The sequence below is a fragment of the Neovison vison genome, chromosome 7, assembly GCF_020171115.1.
Source record: "Neovison vison isolate M4711 chromosome 7, ASM_NN_V1, whole genome shotgun sequence".
Taxonomy (NCBI): domain Eukaryota; kingdom Metazoa; phylum Chordata; class Mammalia; order Carnivora; family Mustelidae; genus Neogale; species Neogale vison.
In genome coordinates, this window is record NC_058097.1 from 200691382 (window position 1) to 200708845 (window position 17464).

Here is a 17464-nt window from a genome sequence, read left to right on the forward strand (position 1 = left end):
CACATTTTTTGCCTTGTAAGGTAATATTCACTCTTCTGCCATATGACATAATATGGAGAGGTTCCTGGGACTAGGAAGTGAGTATATCTTCAGTGGGGGCCCCACTTGTGCATACCACTGGGAGCAAGAAAAATGGAGCAGTAGCTAGAGGTGAATGCGGCCAAGAGACCACATTCTTTTTCAAATCACAAATGAAAGCAATCATGGCATGTTTATAAGAAATGATGTAGCAGTTTTCTGTACACTGAAGTTTATCTGTTCACTGTGCTCGTCACTTTCACAGAGGAAAATTCACAAAGGAAAGAGCAAGTTACCTTCAAGATGAAAAATCAGAGTTACACTTGAGAAACCAATCAAAAACAATCAAAATGTAATGGAGGAGACTTTTATCAAACATGGTAGATTGAGCACACACACGTTTATCTCCAAACCCCACCAAGATGAAAATAAAAGGATAAATATAATACAAAATAAAAAGATATGAAGACCATTAATTAACAAGCCCCACCTGCGCACACAGAGTAAGATCAAACATTTTAGGAAAACTTCCAAAACAGACACACACACACACACACACAGTCCAGAAAAGGGGGAGTAGAATTCAGGGGAAGTAATATGAAAAAGCAGAACACTTAAAAACTGAAAATTTCTTCCTCGGAGATCTAAAACAACATGTACACAAAACAAAAAACAGAAATGCTATACATAAAAAAGAAGCAATCAATGAATAAGAGAGTTGAAATTTAAAAAAATAAAAACCTCAATAGAAAGGATAACAAGATAAAGTTAATGAAATTGTCCAGAGAGTAGAATAAAAAAAAGAGGGACACAAGTAGAAAAAAAGATAAGGGCTCTAACTTGGGCTCCAGTGTCCTCTAGTAGAACCTAGAAAACTGGAGGAGAGGGCAGGGTGAGTCATTAGAGTGGTAGAAAACAGGTAATTTACATAGGGAAGAAAAACAGGTCATATCCATAGAATAAAAAAAATTATTAAAAGAACAAAACTGAAGTTACAAACAGCAACATTCAGAAGTTAGAAAAGAGGGGCGCCTGGGTGGCTCAGTGGGTTAAAGCCTCTGCCTTCAGCTCATGATCCCAGGGTCGTGGGATGGAGCCCTGCATCGGGCTCTCAGCTCAGCTAGGAGCCTGCTTCCTCCTCTCTCTCTGCCTGCTTCTCTGCCTGCTTGTGATTTCTGTCAAATAAATAAATAAAATCTTTTTTTTTTTTTAAAGTTAGAAAAGAGTAGGGCAATGCCTTTACAATTCTAAGGGGAAAATATCTCCCACCTAGAGTCTCGTAACAGCTAAGCCTCGTAGCTCTTCATCCCCATCCCTTCCTGGCAGACTCAGATGCTCTCCCTTCCTCTCTCATATTTACCCCTTCAACGTCAATAATGTTATGCTTGGCTCTAATTTCTCCTCTCTGACTTGCAACAAATACATCAAACATGAGAGAAAAGTCAATATTTTCAGGCAGATAAGGTATCACAAAGTTTACCTCCCATGGTCGCTTTCTCTGGAAGCTATTAGGTGATGTGGTTGGCCAAAATGAAGCTGTAAAACAAGAAAGAGAGAGAGGATCTAAGAGCCAGGCAGTAGGAGATCCAACACAGAGGAACAGAGAGAAGTGTTAAGAAGCCCAGAAAAACAGCAATGGGGCAAGCCTAGAATACAGCCAATCTACATCAGACCCAGAGAATAAAGGACTCAAAGAAGGAAATTGCCAGGGAAAAAATAAAATCGATGAATTATGGTTAGGTTTGACTACATGAACAAAAATGTGGCATGAGGTTTACAGATCTTTTGGAGGCTTTGGGGAAAATGAGCAAAAAGTATGTAGAAAGCAACCAAAAAACATGAGCCTATTATAAATTTTTGTTTTGATATTTATGATATGATGTTTCTACTCCTCAGAAATATTACAGACCTTATTTTTTTTAAGTTGTTATTTATTTATTTGACAGAAAGAGAGGGAGAGAGAGCAAGAGCGCACAAGCAGAGGGAGCTACAGAGGGAAAGGGAGAAGCAGGCTCCCCACTGAGTGGAGAGCCCAACGTGGGGCTCGATCCCAGGAGTCTGGGATCTTGACCTGAGCTGAAGGCAGACACTTAACTGACTGAGCCACCCAGGTTCCCCAATATTACAGTGTTTTAAAAGTACATGGAGGAGGGGCATGTGGGTAGCTCGATCAATTCAGTGTTTGATTCTTGGTTTCAGCTCAGGTCATGATCTCAGGGTCATGAGATCGAGCACAGCAACGGGCTCCGTCTGGGCATGGAGCCTTCTTAAGATTCTCTCTCTCCCAGGGCGCCTGGGTGACTCAGTGGGTTAAAGCCTCTGCCTTCAGCTCAGGTCATGATCCCAGGTTCCTGGGATCAAGCCCCACACTGGGCTCTCTGCTCTGCATGCAGCCTGCTTCCTCCTCTCCCTCTCTCTCTCTCTCTCTCTCTGCCTGCCTCTCTGCCTACTTGTGATCTCTGTCTGTCAAATAAATAAATAAAATCTTTTTTAAAAAATCTTTTAAAAAATTATTCTCTCTCTCCCTCTGCCTCCCATCCACCACTTTCTCTCCCCTCCCCCAAAAAAGTATATAAAGGGAAAAGGGTGAAATATTTCTTTCATCCAAACTATTCATGGCTGCTTTTTGCCACCTCCTACATCCCTATCCAAGAGACAAACAGGATCTAAGAGCCCACTTTCTGACGTTGATGCCTTGACTGCAGGCATCTGGGGAGTCTTCTCTCTTCCGTGGAATGAGAGTGCATGATGGATGGCATGGAGACATAGGAGACATAGGACATAGGAGAAAGCCCCAAAGGAGACTGACACAAGGGGAAAAGTCTACGTGATTAGATGAATAACCAATTCAAAGATGGAAACAGTAATAACGCAACAGTTGAGGTAACTTCATATGGAGTCTGAGTAACTCAAATCTGATGTGTGGGGGTGAGGGAAATCCATGGAAATGGTGGGTTATTGTGGTGAATCGAGCCCAGCATTATTCTGGCTACATTTGGAGGTTAGTTAAGAGGGAAGATTCAGGAGGATGGCTTGGTCCAGATATGCAGGGCCCTGCGAGAGGCCTGTCCTATTCGATTGTAAAATTGTCTTACATGGGAGAGGGGCGTACAGAAAGAGTAAAGGAAATAACTTGGAAACCCAACATACATAATCATTATGATGGGCTTTGACTTCTTACTTTTTTTTTTTTTCCACTTCTTTCTTTTCTCTTGCCTGTGTCACTTTGGACCCCCTTGTTTCTCTCCAGGATCATCTCTCAGAAGACTTCTTGGCTCACTCCAGGTTGCATCTTCCTTCACAGCCTTCATTATCTACCCTTTATCCTGCTGTCATTCCCCATTTTTCTCACTATGCATTCTTCTCTATCTTATAAACCAATCACACGCTAAACTAAATCCTCTAGCTCCTCCCAAATCCATTTCTCAAACATTTCCCAACAAGCCCGTCAGTCACAGCTCTTCTCCAAGAGAACAATCTCCATGTTTCCTCCAGGTAGCAACACATTATCACATCTTTTTTTTTTTTTTTTTTCTCCTTGAAATCTTCCCATTCCCCTTGTTCTCATTCTTCTTCATTTCCTTTGGTCCTAGCCTCCACCTCCATCCTCAAAAGCTCATCATTCCCAGCCTCTCCTTTCCTCTCTCATATTTACCTCTTCACAGTCAGTACCGCTCTGCTTGGCTCTAATTTCTCCTCCTTGACTTGCACCACTTCCGCTGCCTCTGTTTCCTTTGCTAGCTCCACTCCTTCATCGGCCTCACTCATCATCACCTTCATCTGTAACCTCTTTCTCTTCGATAGAAACAGATTCCTCAATAGGATCATTCACTCCGCCCAAGACATCCTTCTCAACTCCCACTGCTTCCTCAGTCTCTTGTAGCTCATCACTCCCTTCCACCCTTTCAAAAGGATTTTCCATCTCAGCATCAGTAATTTTCATCTGTTTTTCATCATTAGTCACTTCTAGCACTCTTTCAGTTGTCTCTTCAGTTACACTCTCCATCCCTGAACCCTCCAGCTTGTCTGCACTTGACTTCAGTTTATCTCCAGTGGATCTCAAATCCTCTCCGCTACTTTCTGGCTTCTCTTCCCTGGAGCCCTCCTTCTCTCCACTTGACCTCAGCTTCTCTTCACTCAGACTCAGCTTCTCACTTGATGTCAACTTCTCTCCACTCAGCTTTTCTCCACTTGACCTCAGCTGCTCTCCACTTGACCTAGGCTTCTCTCCACTCAGCTGCTCTCCACTCGGCTTCTCTCCACTCGACCTCAGCTCCTCCTCATTCTGCTCTGGTGTATGTGGTCCGGATCTCAGGTCCTCTCCTCTGATCCCCACCCCACTAAATTTCAACCTCTCTTTAAAGCCAGACCCCCTCCTAGACCCTGCTGTAGTCTCTGCACTCTCCGATTCAGCGCCTATTTTGTCTCTAATTTCTTGTTTCCCCCCCATCTCCTTTGGGCTGTTTTTCCCCAAACCTGCTGGAGCCTGTAATGAACTTGCTACACCGTGCACTAACTTCATATCCATCCTTTCCGGACTCTGGCCTGACTTCGCTTTCAAGACCACTTTTCCCACATCTTCCGGTCTCCAGTGCTGAGGGTCAAGCTTTGGGTCGCCCACTGGAGGCTTTTGGGTATTTCTACCCAGGAGCTCCATTCTCTTCCCAATCACAATGAGCCCGTTCCAGGGCACCCACACATTTTCTCGCAGCATCTGTGCCCCTCTGCTTCCCGGGTCCAGGTGCGACCACCCGTGGACCCGGGCCCGGCCTCGGGCGCTCCGGCGCCGGGCCTTGCGGCGTCTCCTCAGGACTCTATGCGGCTTGCCCCGCAGACCCCTCATGCCCCAAAGCGGAAATTCTAACGGAACCCCTTTCCCCAAAGACACTAACCCACATCCTTACACCTCGTCCACCCTCCCACCCCTCCTCCCCATCCCCCCCACCCCACCCTCCCAGCCTCCCACCCCGCCCACTGGCTCTTCGCTTCGCCCACCGCCCCGAGGGCGCGCGACGGAGCTAGTGCGCACGCGCAGAGCGCGCGAGGCGGTTGGAAGGCACGGCCTGGAGCTGCGGCAGCGACAGACGGCCTGCCTGGGGGCGGGGGGGGCGGGCTGCTGACGTGGCTCGACACCACTGTAACCCCCGAACCCCCGACCCCAGGCCCCATGGTGTCGCCCGTTCCCGGCCCTGGGTTACGTGCTTCCCCTTAAAAGCTGGAGCCAAGCAAGGGAACGACAGGCGTTGTAGCCAATGGGGTCGCTCACGGTGAACCTGGTAGCCAATCAAAAGGCGGAGCTGCAGAGGAGCGGGTGGAAACCACGCCCGATTCCAGGTGACTCCTAGCAGGGAGGGGAGCGTGTCAGCTGGTAGGGTCCCGTGCCTCGGGCGCGCTACCGGGGGACGAAGCTGCGGGAGCGCGCGGGCAGTGGCCGGCCGCGGAATACTTGTGTGCGGCGGCCAAGAAGAAGGGTGATGGAAGGGCGGCAAGAGGCTGGGAAGGAGAGCAAGGTAAAGAAAGGATGCGAATCCCCTCCCCCCCACCTCACTCCACGATACCCAGTGATGCCCAATCAGGGAGTGGGACGTGTGTGCATGTGTTCGCGCGCACGCGTGAGCTAGAGAGACCTGAGCAAGGGGGGGGGGCACTGTGGCACCTGCATGGGGCATGGTGAGGATGGCAAAGGGGGCAGGGTTTACCTTTGTCATGACAGATGGAAAGGGACCTGTCACTGCCACTCCTCCCCTCCGCCGGACCAGCTCACGATTATGGCTTAATAGGGAAGAAGAGGAAGGAGGGATGTCAGGGATTGGGAAGAGTACCCTTCTCCTTTGCCAAGGGAGCGGGGGAGGGATCCAGTACAGCACTAACGGCTTCATTTGTGTACCTGTGTTCATATAATCGTAAGATCATTAATTCTTCATTTTTCCCTCTTGACTTCATTCAACGAATAGTTATTGAGCATCATTGGGCTCACAGAGGTGCACACTTTTCAGAACTGGATGCGTGTGCATAGTGGGCGGTGGCCGAGGATAAGGATGGAGTAGCTGTGGTCCATCCTTGAAATCCCATCTCCCTCAAGCAGTTACCAAACAGTACAGGTTACAGGAGAGATACTAAGGCAGCAGGAGGGGACAGGAGACTTAGGGCCCCATTGTACCAATGAGTCAGAGTGTGTGTGTGTGTGTGTGTGTGTAGGGGGCGGGTTGCAGTTGGACAAAGGGGAAGGCTGCCCTGGGGATATCAGAGAAGCCAAGTGAGGAGTGGGGTTCAAGGGAGTTTGGAGAGGTGAGGGGGCTGAGAGACACAAAGTATAGAGCAAAAAATACCCATTTCAATGTTTATGTTCATATTCATGGCTAAATTAATTAATATACATAAAATGCTTAGATCAGTACCTGGCCTATAGGAAGCTCAAGTGTAAGTGTTAGCTGTTATGTTGTTGGTGTTGTTTTGTTGTTGTTACTGTTATCATATGGGATATCTACTAGGCTATCAAACCGATGGGTCCATCCCCAAACTTTGTAGGTACCAGACTCTCTGAAAGTGCAGTATTAGATCCTGTCCTCTAGAATAAGCATTACTTTCTCTAAGAGTCTCCTTTAAATAGAAAGAAATGGAAAGAATACTAAATGAAGATGTAAATAAAAATATAATAGAAGAGAAAATGAAATAATATAAAAATACTTGACTAATCTAACAGAAGACAAGGAAAAAAGAATAAAGCAACAAAAAAAGATGAGAAAAAGAAAAAAAACACAAAAAGCAAGATAGTAGGTTTATAGTTTATGTTAATAATTACAGTAATTATGAATAGACAAAACACTCCAGTTAAAAAACATATTCAGAGGGTGCCTGGCTGGTTCAGTTGGTAGAACATACAACTTTTGATCTCAGGGTTGAGACTTGGAGCCCCACCTGGAGTGTAAGGTTACTTAAAAAAAAATTGAGACTGGACTTTTTTTCAGATTGGATTTTTTAAAAAATAGGCTTCATGCCCAGCGTGGAGCCCAGAGTGGGACTTGAACTCACAACCCCAGATCAAGACCAGAGCTGAGACCAAGATTCTGATACCACCCAGGCGCCCCTCAGATTGGATTTTTAAAAGACAACTATATTCTGTCAAATGACACATACTTTTAGGGGTGCCTGGGTGTCTGAGTTGGTTAAGTGTCTGACTCTTGATTTCAGCTCTGGTCGTGATTTCAGGGATGGTGGGATGGCTCTGGGCTCCATGCTCAGCAGGGAATCTGCTTAAGATGCTCTCTACTCTCCCTCTGTACCCCCCCAACATGTATACTCTCTCTAAAATAAATAAATAACTCTTTTTTTTTTTTAAGAGGCATACTTTAACTGTAAGGACCCAAAAGAATGCTGGCATAGCTATATTAATTTCAGACGAAGTAGACTGTGAGATAAGAAGTATTAGAAATAAAGAGGGACATTTTTTAATGGTTAAAGTGTCAATTCAACAGGAAGATATAACAGTCCTAAATTGGGGCACCTGGGTGGCTTGGTGGGTTAAAGCCTCTGCCTTCGGCTCAGGTCATGATCCCAGGGTCCTGGGATCGAGCCCCGCATCGGCCTCTCTGCTCGGCAGGGAGCCTGCTTCCTCCTCTCTCTCTGCCCACCTCTCTGTCTACTTGTGATCTCTGTCTGTCAAATAAATAAATAAAATCCTTAAAAGGAAAAAAAATTGACTTTCTAAAAAAAAAAAGTTCCTAAATTTATACGCAACTAATAGCATCATTTCAAAATGTGCAAAGGAAAAGATGACAGAATTAGAAAGAGAAATAGACAGCTCACAATTACAACTGGAGGTTTAACACAACTCTCTCAACTGTAGAACAAGCAGACCAAAAAAAAAAATCAGTAAGGATTTTGAAGATTTAAAATACCATAATTTAAAAAAAAATACCATGATTGGGGCACCTGGGTGGCTCCGTCAGTTAAGCATCTACCTTTGGCTCAGGTCATGATACCAGGGTCCTGGGATTCAGCCCGCATGGGGCTCCTTGTCCAGTGGGGAGCCTGCTTCTCCATCTCCCTCTCCCTGCCACTCCCCCTGCTTGTGCTCTCTCTCTCTCTCTCTGTCAAATAAATAAATAAAATAATAAAATACCATGATTAATCAACTTGATCTAATTGGTTTAATTAGAGCTCTGTACCCAACAACTGCAGGAAACACATTCTTTTTGAGTGCACTTGAAAAATTCACCAAAATACATTATGTGTTGGGCTATATTGCAAGTATCAAGTTTTGAAAGTTTGAAATCATAGAATGAGATCTCTGTCCTGGTAGAATTAACGGGGAATCAAAACAAAAAGATAACTAGATTCCAAAATACTTGGAAAGTAAGCAACGTGCTTCTAAGTAACTCACAGGTCAAAGAAGAAATTAGAATGAAAATTAGAAAAATGTTTAAAGAAATGGTTTTGAAAATATGATAATCAAAACTGGAGATACAGCTGAAGAAGTACCCGGGGGAAAACTTATACCTCCAAATGCATATTTTAGAAAAAAAGAAAGATTGAAAAAAGTCAGTGATCTACATTTCTTTTTTTGTTTTTTTAAAAAAGATTTTTTTTTATTTATTTGACAGAAGAGATCACAAGTAGGCAGAGAGAGGGAAGGCTCCCTGCTGAGCAGAGAGCCCTATGTGGGGCTCAATCCCAGGACCCTGAGATCATGACCTGAGCCAAAGGCAGAGGCTTAACCCACTGAGCCACCCAGGCACCCCTTGTTTTGTTTTTGAAAGATTTTATTTGTCAGAGAGAGAGAGCACAAGCAGGGGGAGTGGCAGGCAGAGGGAGAAGCAGGCTCCCTGCTGAGCCAGGAGCCCAAGGTGAGACTCCATCTGAGGAAGGACCGTGGGATCATGATCTGATCCAAAGGCAGAGACTTAACCAACTGAGGCACCCAGGCATCACAATGATCTACATTTCAATCTTAAGAAACTAGAAAAAGGGGCGCCTGGGTGGCTCAGTGGGTTAAATCGCTGCCTTCGGCTCAGGTCATGATCTCAGGGTCCTGGGATCGAGGCCCGCATCGGGCTCTCTGCTCAGCAGGGAGCCTGCTTCCTCCTCTCTCTCTGCCTGCCTCTCTGCCTGCTTGTGATCTCTCTCTGCAAATAAATAAATAAAATCTTTAAAAAAAAAAAAAAAGAAAGAAACTAGAAAAAGAAGAACAAGTTAAACTCCAAGAAAGTGAAAGGAAGGAAATAATAAAAAGCAGAAATCAATTAATAGAAGATAAATATAAATGTACAGAAATACAACAATGCCAAAAATAGTTTTTTGAAAATATTTTAAAAAATAATAAGCATCTAGAAAGACTGATGAGAGAGAGAAAGAGCGAGACCGAGAGGGAGGAAGGGAGAAAATATTAATTACCAATATCAGGAATGATAAAGTACATATTGATAAAGATGTTTCAGTCATTAAAAAGACAGTAAGAGGGGCACCACCTGGGTAGCTCAGTCAGTTAAGGTTAAGTGTCTGCCTTGCCTCAGGTCTGGATCCCAGGGTCCTGGGATTGAGACCCACATGGGGCTCCCTGCTCAGTGGGGAGTCTGCTTCTCCATCAGCCTCTGCCCCTCCCCCCACTCATCTTTCTCTCTCTCTCTCTCTCTCTCCCTCTCTCTCTCAAATAAATAAAATTTTAATAAATAAATAAAGAAAAAGCTTATGCCAACAAATGAGAGAATTTAAACAAAATGGACAAACTACTTGAAAAATGCAACTTACCAAACCTGAAACAAGAAGTAGAGAATTTCAGTAGTCCTATATTTATTATAGGAAGTAAATTTATAATTAAAAACTTTTCCAAAAATACCTCTCTAAGCAATAAAATTCCACGTGTGTATTGTTTGAAGCCTTAAAGGAAAGCTAGTAACATTCTCATGTAAGTTATTCCAAAAACAGAAATAGAAAGCACAATTCAACTTATTTTAGGAGGACAATATAACCTCAATACAAAAACCTGTCAGGAAGAGGTAGATGATGGTGATAATTGAACACCATGAATATCCTTAATATCAATAAACTGTACACTTTAAAATGGTTAAAATGGTAAATTTTGTGTTATGCATGTTTTACTACAAAAAATCCTATCAAAAACATTAAAAGAGAGGAAAAAGACAGTTTATTTTGTCTTGTGAACATAAATGGAAAAATTGCAAACAAAATGTCATCAAGTTGAATAAGCAGTATATAAAAATATGATACTTCAGGGCACCTGGGGAGCTCGGTTAAGCATCCAGCTCTTGATTTCAGCTTAAGTCATGATCTCAGGGTCATGGCGTTGAGCCCTGCATTGGACTCCCTCAGCACAGAGTCTGCTTGTCCCCCTCCCTTTGCCTCTCCCCTCAATCACTTGCTTGCATGGGCTCTCTCTCTCTCTCTCAAATAAATAAGTAAATAAAATCTTAAAAAAAAAAAAAAAGAAACCAAAAAACAAAAAGGTAATACTTCATTATGAAGGCCTTGTTCCAGGAATGCAGGGTAGTACAATATATGATGATCAATCAGTGAAATTCAGGACATTACAGAATGACAGGAAAACCCATTATATATCTCAATAAAGGGAGAAAACGTAGATAAAAATCTTACCAAACTAGGCATAGAAGGGAGTCTCATTGATCTGATAAAGGATTAATCATTTTTAGGATTTTTTTTTTAAGATTTTATTTATTTATTTATTTATTTATTTTGGGGCGGGGGGGAAGCAAGCTCCCTGCTGAGCAGAGAGCCCAATGCGGGGCTTGATTCCAGGACCCTGAGATCATGACCTGAGCCAAAGGCAGAGGCTTAACCCACTGAGACACCCAGGTGCCCCCAGGATTACATTTTAAATGCATTACCTCTGAGATCAGGAACAAGTCAAGTATTTCCTTTTTCACATATCACCACTTCTGCATTGTACTAGAGGTCCTAGCAAATGCAATAAAGCAAGAAAAAGAAATAAAAGGTATAAAGTTTGGAAAGGAAAAACTAAAACTGTCATTATTTTATATTATAGGATTTTATCTGGAGGAAATCCAAAATAATCTACAAACTATTAAAAGTAGTAAGTAAATATAGCAAGGTTCTTGGACATAAAGTAAATATAGAAAAATCAATTGTGTGTTTCTACATACTAGCAATAAATAACTAGGGAATTAATCTTTTAAAAATATTTCAAATAGGGGTGCCTGGGTGGCTCAATGGGTTAAAGCCCCTACCTTCGGCTCAGGTCATGATCCCAGGGTCCTGGGATCGAGCCCCGCGTTGGGTTCTCTGCTTGGCAGGGAGCCTGCTTCCCTTCCTCTCTCTGCCTGCTTTTCTGCCTCCTTGTGATCTCTGTCTGTCAAATAAATAAATAAAATCTTTTTTAAAAAGTCTATTAAAAAAAAAGTAAAATATTTCAAATAGCAACAACAATAAAAAAACATCATAAAATACCTAGGAATAAATCTAACAAAAGATGTGCAAACCCTTTACAGAGAACACTACAAAACATTACTGAGAAACTTTAAAGAAGATTTAAATAATTGGAAATAGATTTCATGTTGATGGATTGGAAGACTCAAAATTATAAAAATGTCTATCCTTCCCAAATTGACCTATAGATTCAATTTAATCTCAATCAAAATCCTGGCAAATTTTTTTGGGGGTGTAAATTAACAAGCTGAGTCTACAACTTAAACAGAAATGCAAAAATCTATAATAGCCAGAATGATTTTGAAAAAGAACAGGTTTGTTAATTCTATCTGATTTCAAGTTTGTCAATTACAGTAATCAAGACAGTGTGAAAATATCAAAAGTACAGATGTATGGATCAGAGAAACAGAGCAGATAGTACAAAACCTATAACACTTATGAAGTCGATTTATTTTCTACCAAAAAAAGATTTGTACCAGAGCAAGTCAATACGCAAAAGGTAGTTTTTTTTTAACAAATAGTGCTAAAATGACTGGCTGTTATATGACAAAAATGAGTCATAACCCATACCTTACATTGTATACAAAATGAAGTGAAGGTGGATCATAGACCTAATTATAAAAGCTTACACTATTAATTTCTAGAAGAAAAAAAATAGGAGAACATCTTCATGACCTGGGGGTAGGCAAAATTTTCTTCAAGGGTATGCAAAAATCCTGCATCATAAAAGAAAAGAGCTTGTAAAATTATAGGTCATTAAGAGAGAAAAGGCAACCCAAAGAAGAGTAGATATTGACAACACATGAAACTGACAAAGGACTTGTCTCCAGGATATATAAAGAGTCCCTACAAATCAATGAGAAAAAGACAATCCAATTTTTAAGAGAAGGGAGGGGAGGGGCACAAGACTTGAATAGGCACTTTACAAAAGATCTCCAAACAGGTGATGGATACATAAAATGGTATTTAACATCATTCCTCACCAGGGAATACAAGTTAAGCCACAATCCACAAATACCCTGCCCCCACCAGTATGGCTAACATGAAAAAGACTAACAATTCTCAGTACTGGCAAGGGTGTGGTGCCACTGGAATTTTCATACAATGCTGGCAGGAATATAAATTTGTACAATCACCTTGAGGAACTGGTGTGTCTGCGAAAGATTTAAACACATGCCTGCCCCATAGAAGACACATGGAAGAATGTTCAAGGCAGTTTTATCCATAATAGGCCAGCCTTGAAATAATCTAAATGACTACCAACAGTAGAGAGCGAGGGGACGTGAGCGGTGGGCTGGTGACAGTCTATGTACTGGTGAGCCACGCTTGAAGGTACAGTGGCTTCTTCCTTCACTGGGTACAGTGGTATAGACTGAGTAGGTGTTTAATAACGGTGTGTGGAAAAGCTCAATGCAAGAATGAACTCGTAGTCTGGGGGCTCACTGGTCGGGATGCCTGAATTCAGTAACCAGCAGGGGAAGAGGTGAGCTGGTAGCTGAGAAAGTACTTGGGGTTTGGGATTTGAGAAACTGGCTTCAAATCTGGCCCAGCCACTGCTGATTTGGGACAACTTATTTCACCTCTCTGGTGCTCTCTGCAGAGCAGGGAGAAGCCGGACCGCTTCTGAGGAAGGAAGTGTGGGAAAGTGTTGTAGTGATTGTAGAGCCCCGAGCAGAGACTCCCTGGGATCCCTCTAGCTGGTGACCCCAGGGCATTGAAGAGGCAATGCTGCTGAGGCGGGCTGTGCAGGAGGACCCGGAGTGCGCCGTGAGGATGCGGTCAGGGGCTGTGGTCAGTCGTGTCAGAGACCTCCCCTCCCCGGCAGCCCTCCTCCGTATCAGTGGACCTGCAGGGAGACAGTACCTTGCAGGTGGAGATCTCTGATGCCGTGAGCGAGCGTGACAAGGTGAAATTCACCGTTCAGACCAAGGTGAGGCTGCCAGAGGAGCGAGGGGGAGTTGAGGCGGTGGCCTCGGGAGCTCGAAGAGCCCGCTTCCCCCGGTCTCGCTTGCCTTGGGGGTGAGGGCCAGATGCCAACGTCGACTTTGGGCCCTGTTCCTCAACCTGGCTCCTGCCCCCTGCCTCTCCGAGAAAGCAGGCATCTTGCCTCCTCTCCAGTTGCCTTTTGCCTCTGGCCCCGAGTCCTAACCATCCCCTGTCCGTCATCCCGACGGAAATCATGGACCTTGGGCCTCACCTGGGATGTGGGATTGGGGAAGCCCGAGAGTGGGTGCCCAGGATGCCCGGCGGGTCCAGGGTTTGGGGGGGAGGAGAGACCCCTCAGCCATGCTTCCCGGCTTCCAGAGCTGCCTCCCTCACTTCGCCCAGACGGAGTTCTCAGTCGTGCGGCAGCACGAGGAGTTCATCTGGCTCCACGACGCCTACGTGGAAAACGAGGAGTACGCCGGCCTCATCGTGAGGACGGGCCGGGCGGGCTGGGGCCGTGAGGGGCAGGTCTGGGTGCTTGGCTGGGCATGGCAGACCGCGCGACGCTTCTGGGGGTGGGTGATGGCCTTCTCAGCCATGAGAGACCTGCCCGCTCTGTCCCTCCTTCGAGCAGATTCCCCCAGCCCCTCCAAGGCCAGACTTTGAGGCTTCAAGGGAAAAGCTGCAGAAGTTGGGTGAGGGGGACAGCTCCATCACGCGGGAAGAATTTGCCAAAATGAAGCAGGAGCTAGAGGCGTGAGTGCTACTTCCTTTCCTTGAGCTCCAGGCCCAGCCCTGTCCTGAGAGTCCCCGGATTTCATCCCCTGTGGTTAGTTAGAGACCCTGACCTCTGACCCCAGGGCTCCTGAGGGGAAGGGGGCGGGATGATCAGAGCCAAGGAGGGCCCTTGAGCTGCCTGCTGATTTCCGCAGGGAGTACCTAGCTCTCTTTAAGAAGACAGTTGCAATGCACGAGGTCTTCCTGCAACGCCTTGCGGCCCACCCGACCCTGCGTCGAGACCACAACTTCTTTGTCTTTTTGGAATATGGCCAGGATGTGAGCTGAGCCAGAGCACACCCTTGGGTCACCCTTGGGGGTTGGGCGGGGAGGGCGTTAGGTGGGTTCAAGCCTCCTTCTCATCAGCTCCAAGAGTGACGGGAGTCTGGGGTGCGAGGTGAGAGCGCCCATCCCAGCACCATACTCTCCCCTGTGTGCCTCAGCTGAGTGTCCGAGGAAAGAACAGGAAGGAGCTTCTTGGGGGATTTCTGAGGAATATCGTGAAGTCTGCAGATGAAGCCCTCATCACCAGCATGTCAGGGCTCAAGGTGACCCCTGGGACCCCTCTGTGGATTCAACCCAGGGCTTCAAGTCCACAGCAAACACTGAGGCCCAGGGTGGCTGCGGGAGGGAAACCACCGGTGGGCACGGCCTAGAGGGAAATCGTGCTGCCCCTGCGAGTCCATGGCCACCATGTTCCTGCTGACTCAGTGTAAGCGGCTCCTGTCTGGCTCTCTTAGGAGGTGGATGACTTCTTTGAGCACGAGAGGACCTTCCTGCTGGAGTACCACACCCGCATCCGGGACGCCTGCCTGCGGGCAGACCGTGTCATGCACTCCCACAAGTGTACGCAGGGCCCAAGGGGCCCTGGGTTCCCTGCCCCTTCCCCCTGGCATGCCTACTCCCTATGGGGAGAGGAGAGAGCAGGAAACATCCCGTGTCTCTCCAAGACACAAACACTGGTGCTGGGGCTTGATGTGCAGACCGAGGGGGTCTGATGGAGGGCTGTTCCCCAACAGGCCTGGCAGACGATTTTATCCCTATTTCTGCTGCACTGAACAGTCTGGGAACACAGGAAGTCAACCAGCTAAAGACGTGAGGACTCCCTCTCGCCCTTCCTGCCCCTGTCTATGCCTGTAATACCGGGCCTGCCCGCGAGGGGTCACTGTGGAAAAGTCCTATCAGCGTAGGTGGGAGGTGAAGTTCCTGCTGGGATTTGGGAAAGACGCCAGGGAGATTTCCCCACTGCAGGGCATCAGCAAGGGTAGCGCTAAGGGCAGCGCTAAGGGCAGGGAGGCTTTAAGCAACACCCTCTCAAGACTCCTGCCCTAACTCTCCCCACTGCCTCCTAGGAGTTTCCTCAAATTGGCAGAGCTCTTTGAACGACTAAGGGTGAGTCCTGCCTTGTGTATTGGAAGGGCACCCAATCAATGATCCTTTGCAGGGACTAAATAGCCTCCTCCTAGAAAAGGACAAAGCTCGAGGATCATTTCGGAACATTTGGTGATAACTTGGGCCAGTGATACCCTGGACTCACCCTCAGTCAAACCCTAGTTTAATGAGCTGGAGAGGAGACAGGGATCCAGTCTGAAGTGTGCGTGCGGTGATGGGGGTGGGGGTGGGAAGCAGGCCTGGCAAGCCATGTACAAGGATGGGCCATGTGCCTCTGGGAGGTTGCCCCGCATTGCCAGCATCCTGCCCCCCACACACACTTCCTGAACTCTCCTCCAAGAGTCAACGGCAGTGTGCCAATCTTTCTAAGACTGCCTGCTGGATCATATCTCCTCCCTGCTCAGGGACCTTCGGGGACCCTGCCCTTCCAGAAACTGCCCCAAACACAAAGCCCAAAGTCCTTAGTTTGCTTTTTAGGCCTTTTGGGATCCAGCCACTGCCATCTGAGCACTGCCACTGACCTCATGGTTCCCTGAACACGTACGAGGCTTGCACACCTGCAGAGCCTTTGGCTGTTGTCTGATTCCTACTCAGCCCCCAAGATCCGGATCAGATGCCACTCCTCAGTCAAGTTTTCCCTGGCCTGCTCCCCTGAACATCAGGGTTTGACCTGGAGTGGTCATCAAGTGACTCTGTTGGCTGTTGAGAGGAGCAGCAGCACCCATCCCTTAGCTGCTCCTCTGCAAGCTCCTTCCCCAGCCTCCAAACTTCCTGATACAGAAGCTGGAGGGCCGAGTGGCATCTGATGAGGACCTCAAGCTATCAGACATGCTGAGATACTACATGCGAGACTCACAGGCAGCCAAGGTAAGATATGTCCCCAGCACAAACCTTGGGGCTGGAGGACAGCAGGACTGGACCAACAGGGGAGGGCAGGCAGATGAGGCCGTGGGCTTCGACGATCCTGTGCCCCTGCTGGCCCCAGGACCTGCTGTACCGGCGGCTGCGAGCCCTAGCTGACTATGAGAACGCCAACAAGGCACTGGACAAGGCACGCACTAGGAACCGGGAGGTGCGGACTGCCGAGAGCCACCAGCAGCTGTGCTGCCAACGCTTTGAACGCCTCTCTGACTCAGCCAAGCAGGGTAAGCCCCATGGCCCCAGAGGCCCTGCCACTGGGCTTCCTACTCTGCCAGGGTCCCCACTTTTCCTCCCTCCCCTCCAGAGCTCATGGATTTCAAGTCCCGCCGCGTCTCCTCCTTCCGCAAGAACCTCATAGAGCTGGCAGAGCTGGAGCTCAAACACGCCAAGGTGAGCCCTCCACCCTCACTGTGCCCTCTGGCCACCTCCCTCCCACACCTCTAGGTTCTTACCAAGTACTGGCAAGCATGTATTGGGGGCAGGTGGTCTGGGAAACTCCCGTGGACTTTCAGGGTCGTTTCATCTTGGACCAGGACCCTTCCCTTCTCATCATGAATATGCCCTCAATAAACGGCAGCTGTTATTGCTGAGGACAAGAATGCAAGAGGGAGGGGGGCATGACTTACAAGTGTGGGAAGAACGCCCCTTCTATCATGAAGCAGGGTGGCAGTGGTGGGGGACATCAAGGTCCTCTCTCCTATGCAGGCCAGCACCCTGCTTCTCCGGAACACCCTTATCGCCCTCAAGGGGGAGCCTTAGAGCAGCTACAGCCTACTTCAGGGCCTTGAGTGGCAAGAGTCCCCCAGATTTCCCCCAACATACCACCTCCCCCACCACAGCAACCACTAGCCAGGCCCCACGATCTCCCAGGGCAAGCCCATGCCCCACTCCCACCCAAAAGGGCCAGGTCCTGCAAGAGGAAGCTAGGGCATCATGGGTACCATACTTGGCCACAGGTAAGAACCCCGACCTCAGGGAGGCCAGGGGTCTGGACCTCCCTCCACTCCTG

At 47.0% G+C, this 17464-nt stretch overlaps 2 protein-coding genes across 4 annotated transcripts in view; one reads left to right on the top strand and one right to left on the bottom strand.

The window, feature by feature from the left end:
* The window catches only part of LOC122913695 (ABC transporter F family member 4-like), a 38570-nt gene extending 33709 nt beyond the window's left edge, over positions 1-4861 (bottom strand). Inside the window, exons 1-2 of the mRNA XM_044260340.1 lie at positions 3200-4861; positions 1499-1554 (exon numbers count right to left, since the gene is read on the bottom strand). Of these exons, the coding sequence (XP_044116275.1) occupies positions 3779-4861 (1083 nt within the window). The 3' untranslated portion in view covers positions 1499-1554; positions 3200-3778. The remainder of the gene's footprint in view (positions 1-1498; positions 1555-3199) is intronic.
* Positions 4862-5387: 526 nt separating this feature from the next.
* Positions 5388-17343, top strand: SNX32 (sorting nexin 32). Of its 3 annotated transcripts, none has more exons than XM_044259708.1 (13): positions 5388-5528; positions 13265-13369; positions 13744-13854; positions 14000-14121; positions 14298-14421; positions 14586-14690; positions 14883-14988; positions 15162-15237; positions 15495-15534; positions 16315-16401; positions 16520-16679; positions 16731-16845; positions 17161-17343. In XM_044259708.1, the coding sequence occupies exons 1-12, from the start codon at positions 5493-5495 to the stop codon at positions 16811-16813; spliced, it is 1155 nt and encodes a 384-aa protein (XP_044115643.1). In that variant the 5' UTR covers positions 5388-5492; the 3' UTR covers positions 16814-16845; positions 17161-17343. The 3 variants fall into 3 exon arrangements, with proteins under 3 accessions (XP_044115643.1, XP_044115642.1, XP_044115644.1); XM_044259707.1 differs by having other exon boundaries at positions 5399-5528; positions 16760-16845; XM_044259709.1 differs by lacking the exons at positions 5388-5528; positions 13265-13369 and having other exon boundaries at positions 13748-13838; positions 16760-16845.
* The last annotated feature ends 121 nt before the right edge of the window (positions 17344-17464 follow it).

What these genes read in the sequence shown, in the direction of transcription:
- SNX32 (XM_044259707.1), top strand. Translation starts at nt 5,493, where the DNA reads ATGGAAGGGCGGCAAGAGGCTGGGAAGGAGAGCAAG. An exon ending in AGGAGTACGCCGGCCTCATC is followed by an intron (nt 13,855 to 13,999) that starts GTGAGGACGGGC and finishes TCCTTCGAGCAG; the next exon opens with ATTCCCCCAGCCCCTCCAAG. An exon ending in TGGAGCTCAAACACGCCAAG is followed by an intron (nt 16,846 to 17,160) that starts GTGAGCCCTCCA and finishes TCTCCTATGCAG; the next exon opens with GCCAGCACCCTGCTTCTCCG.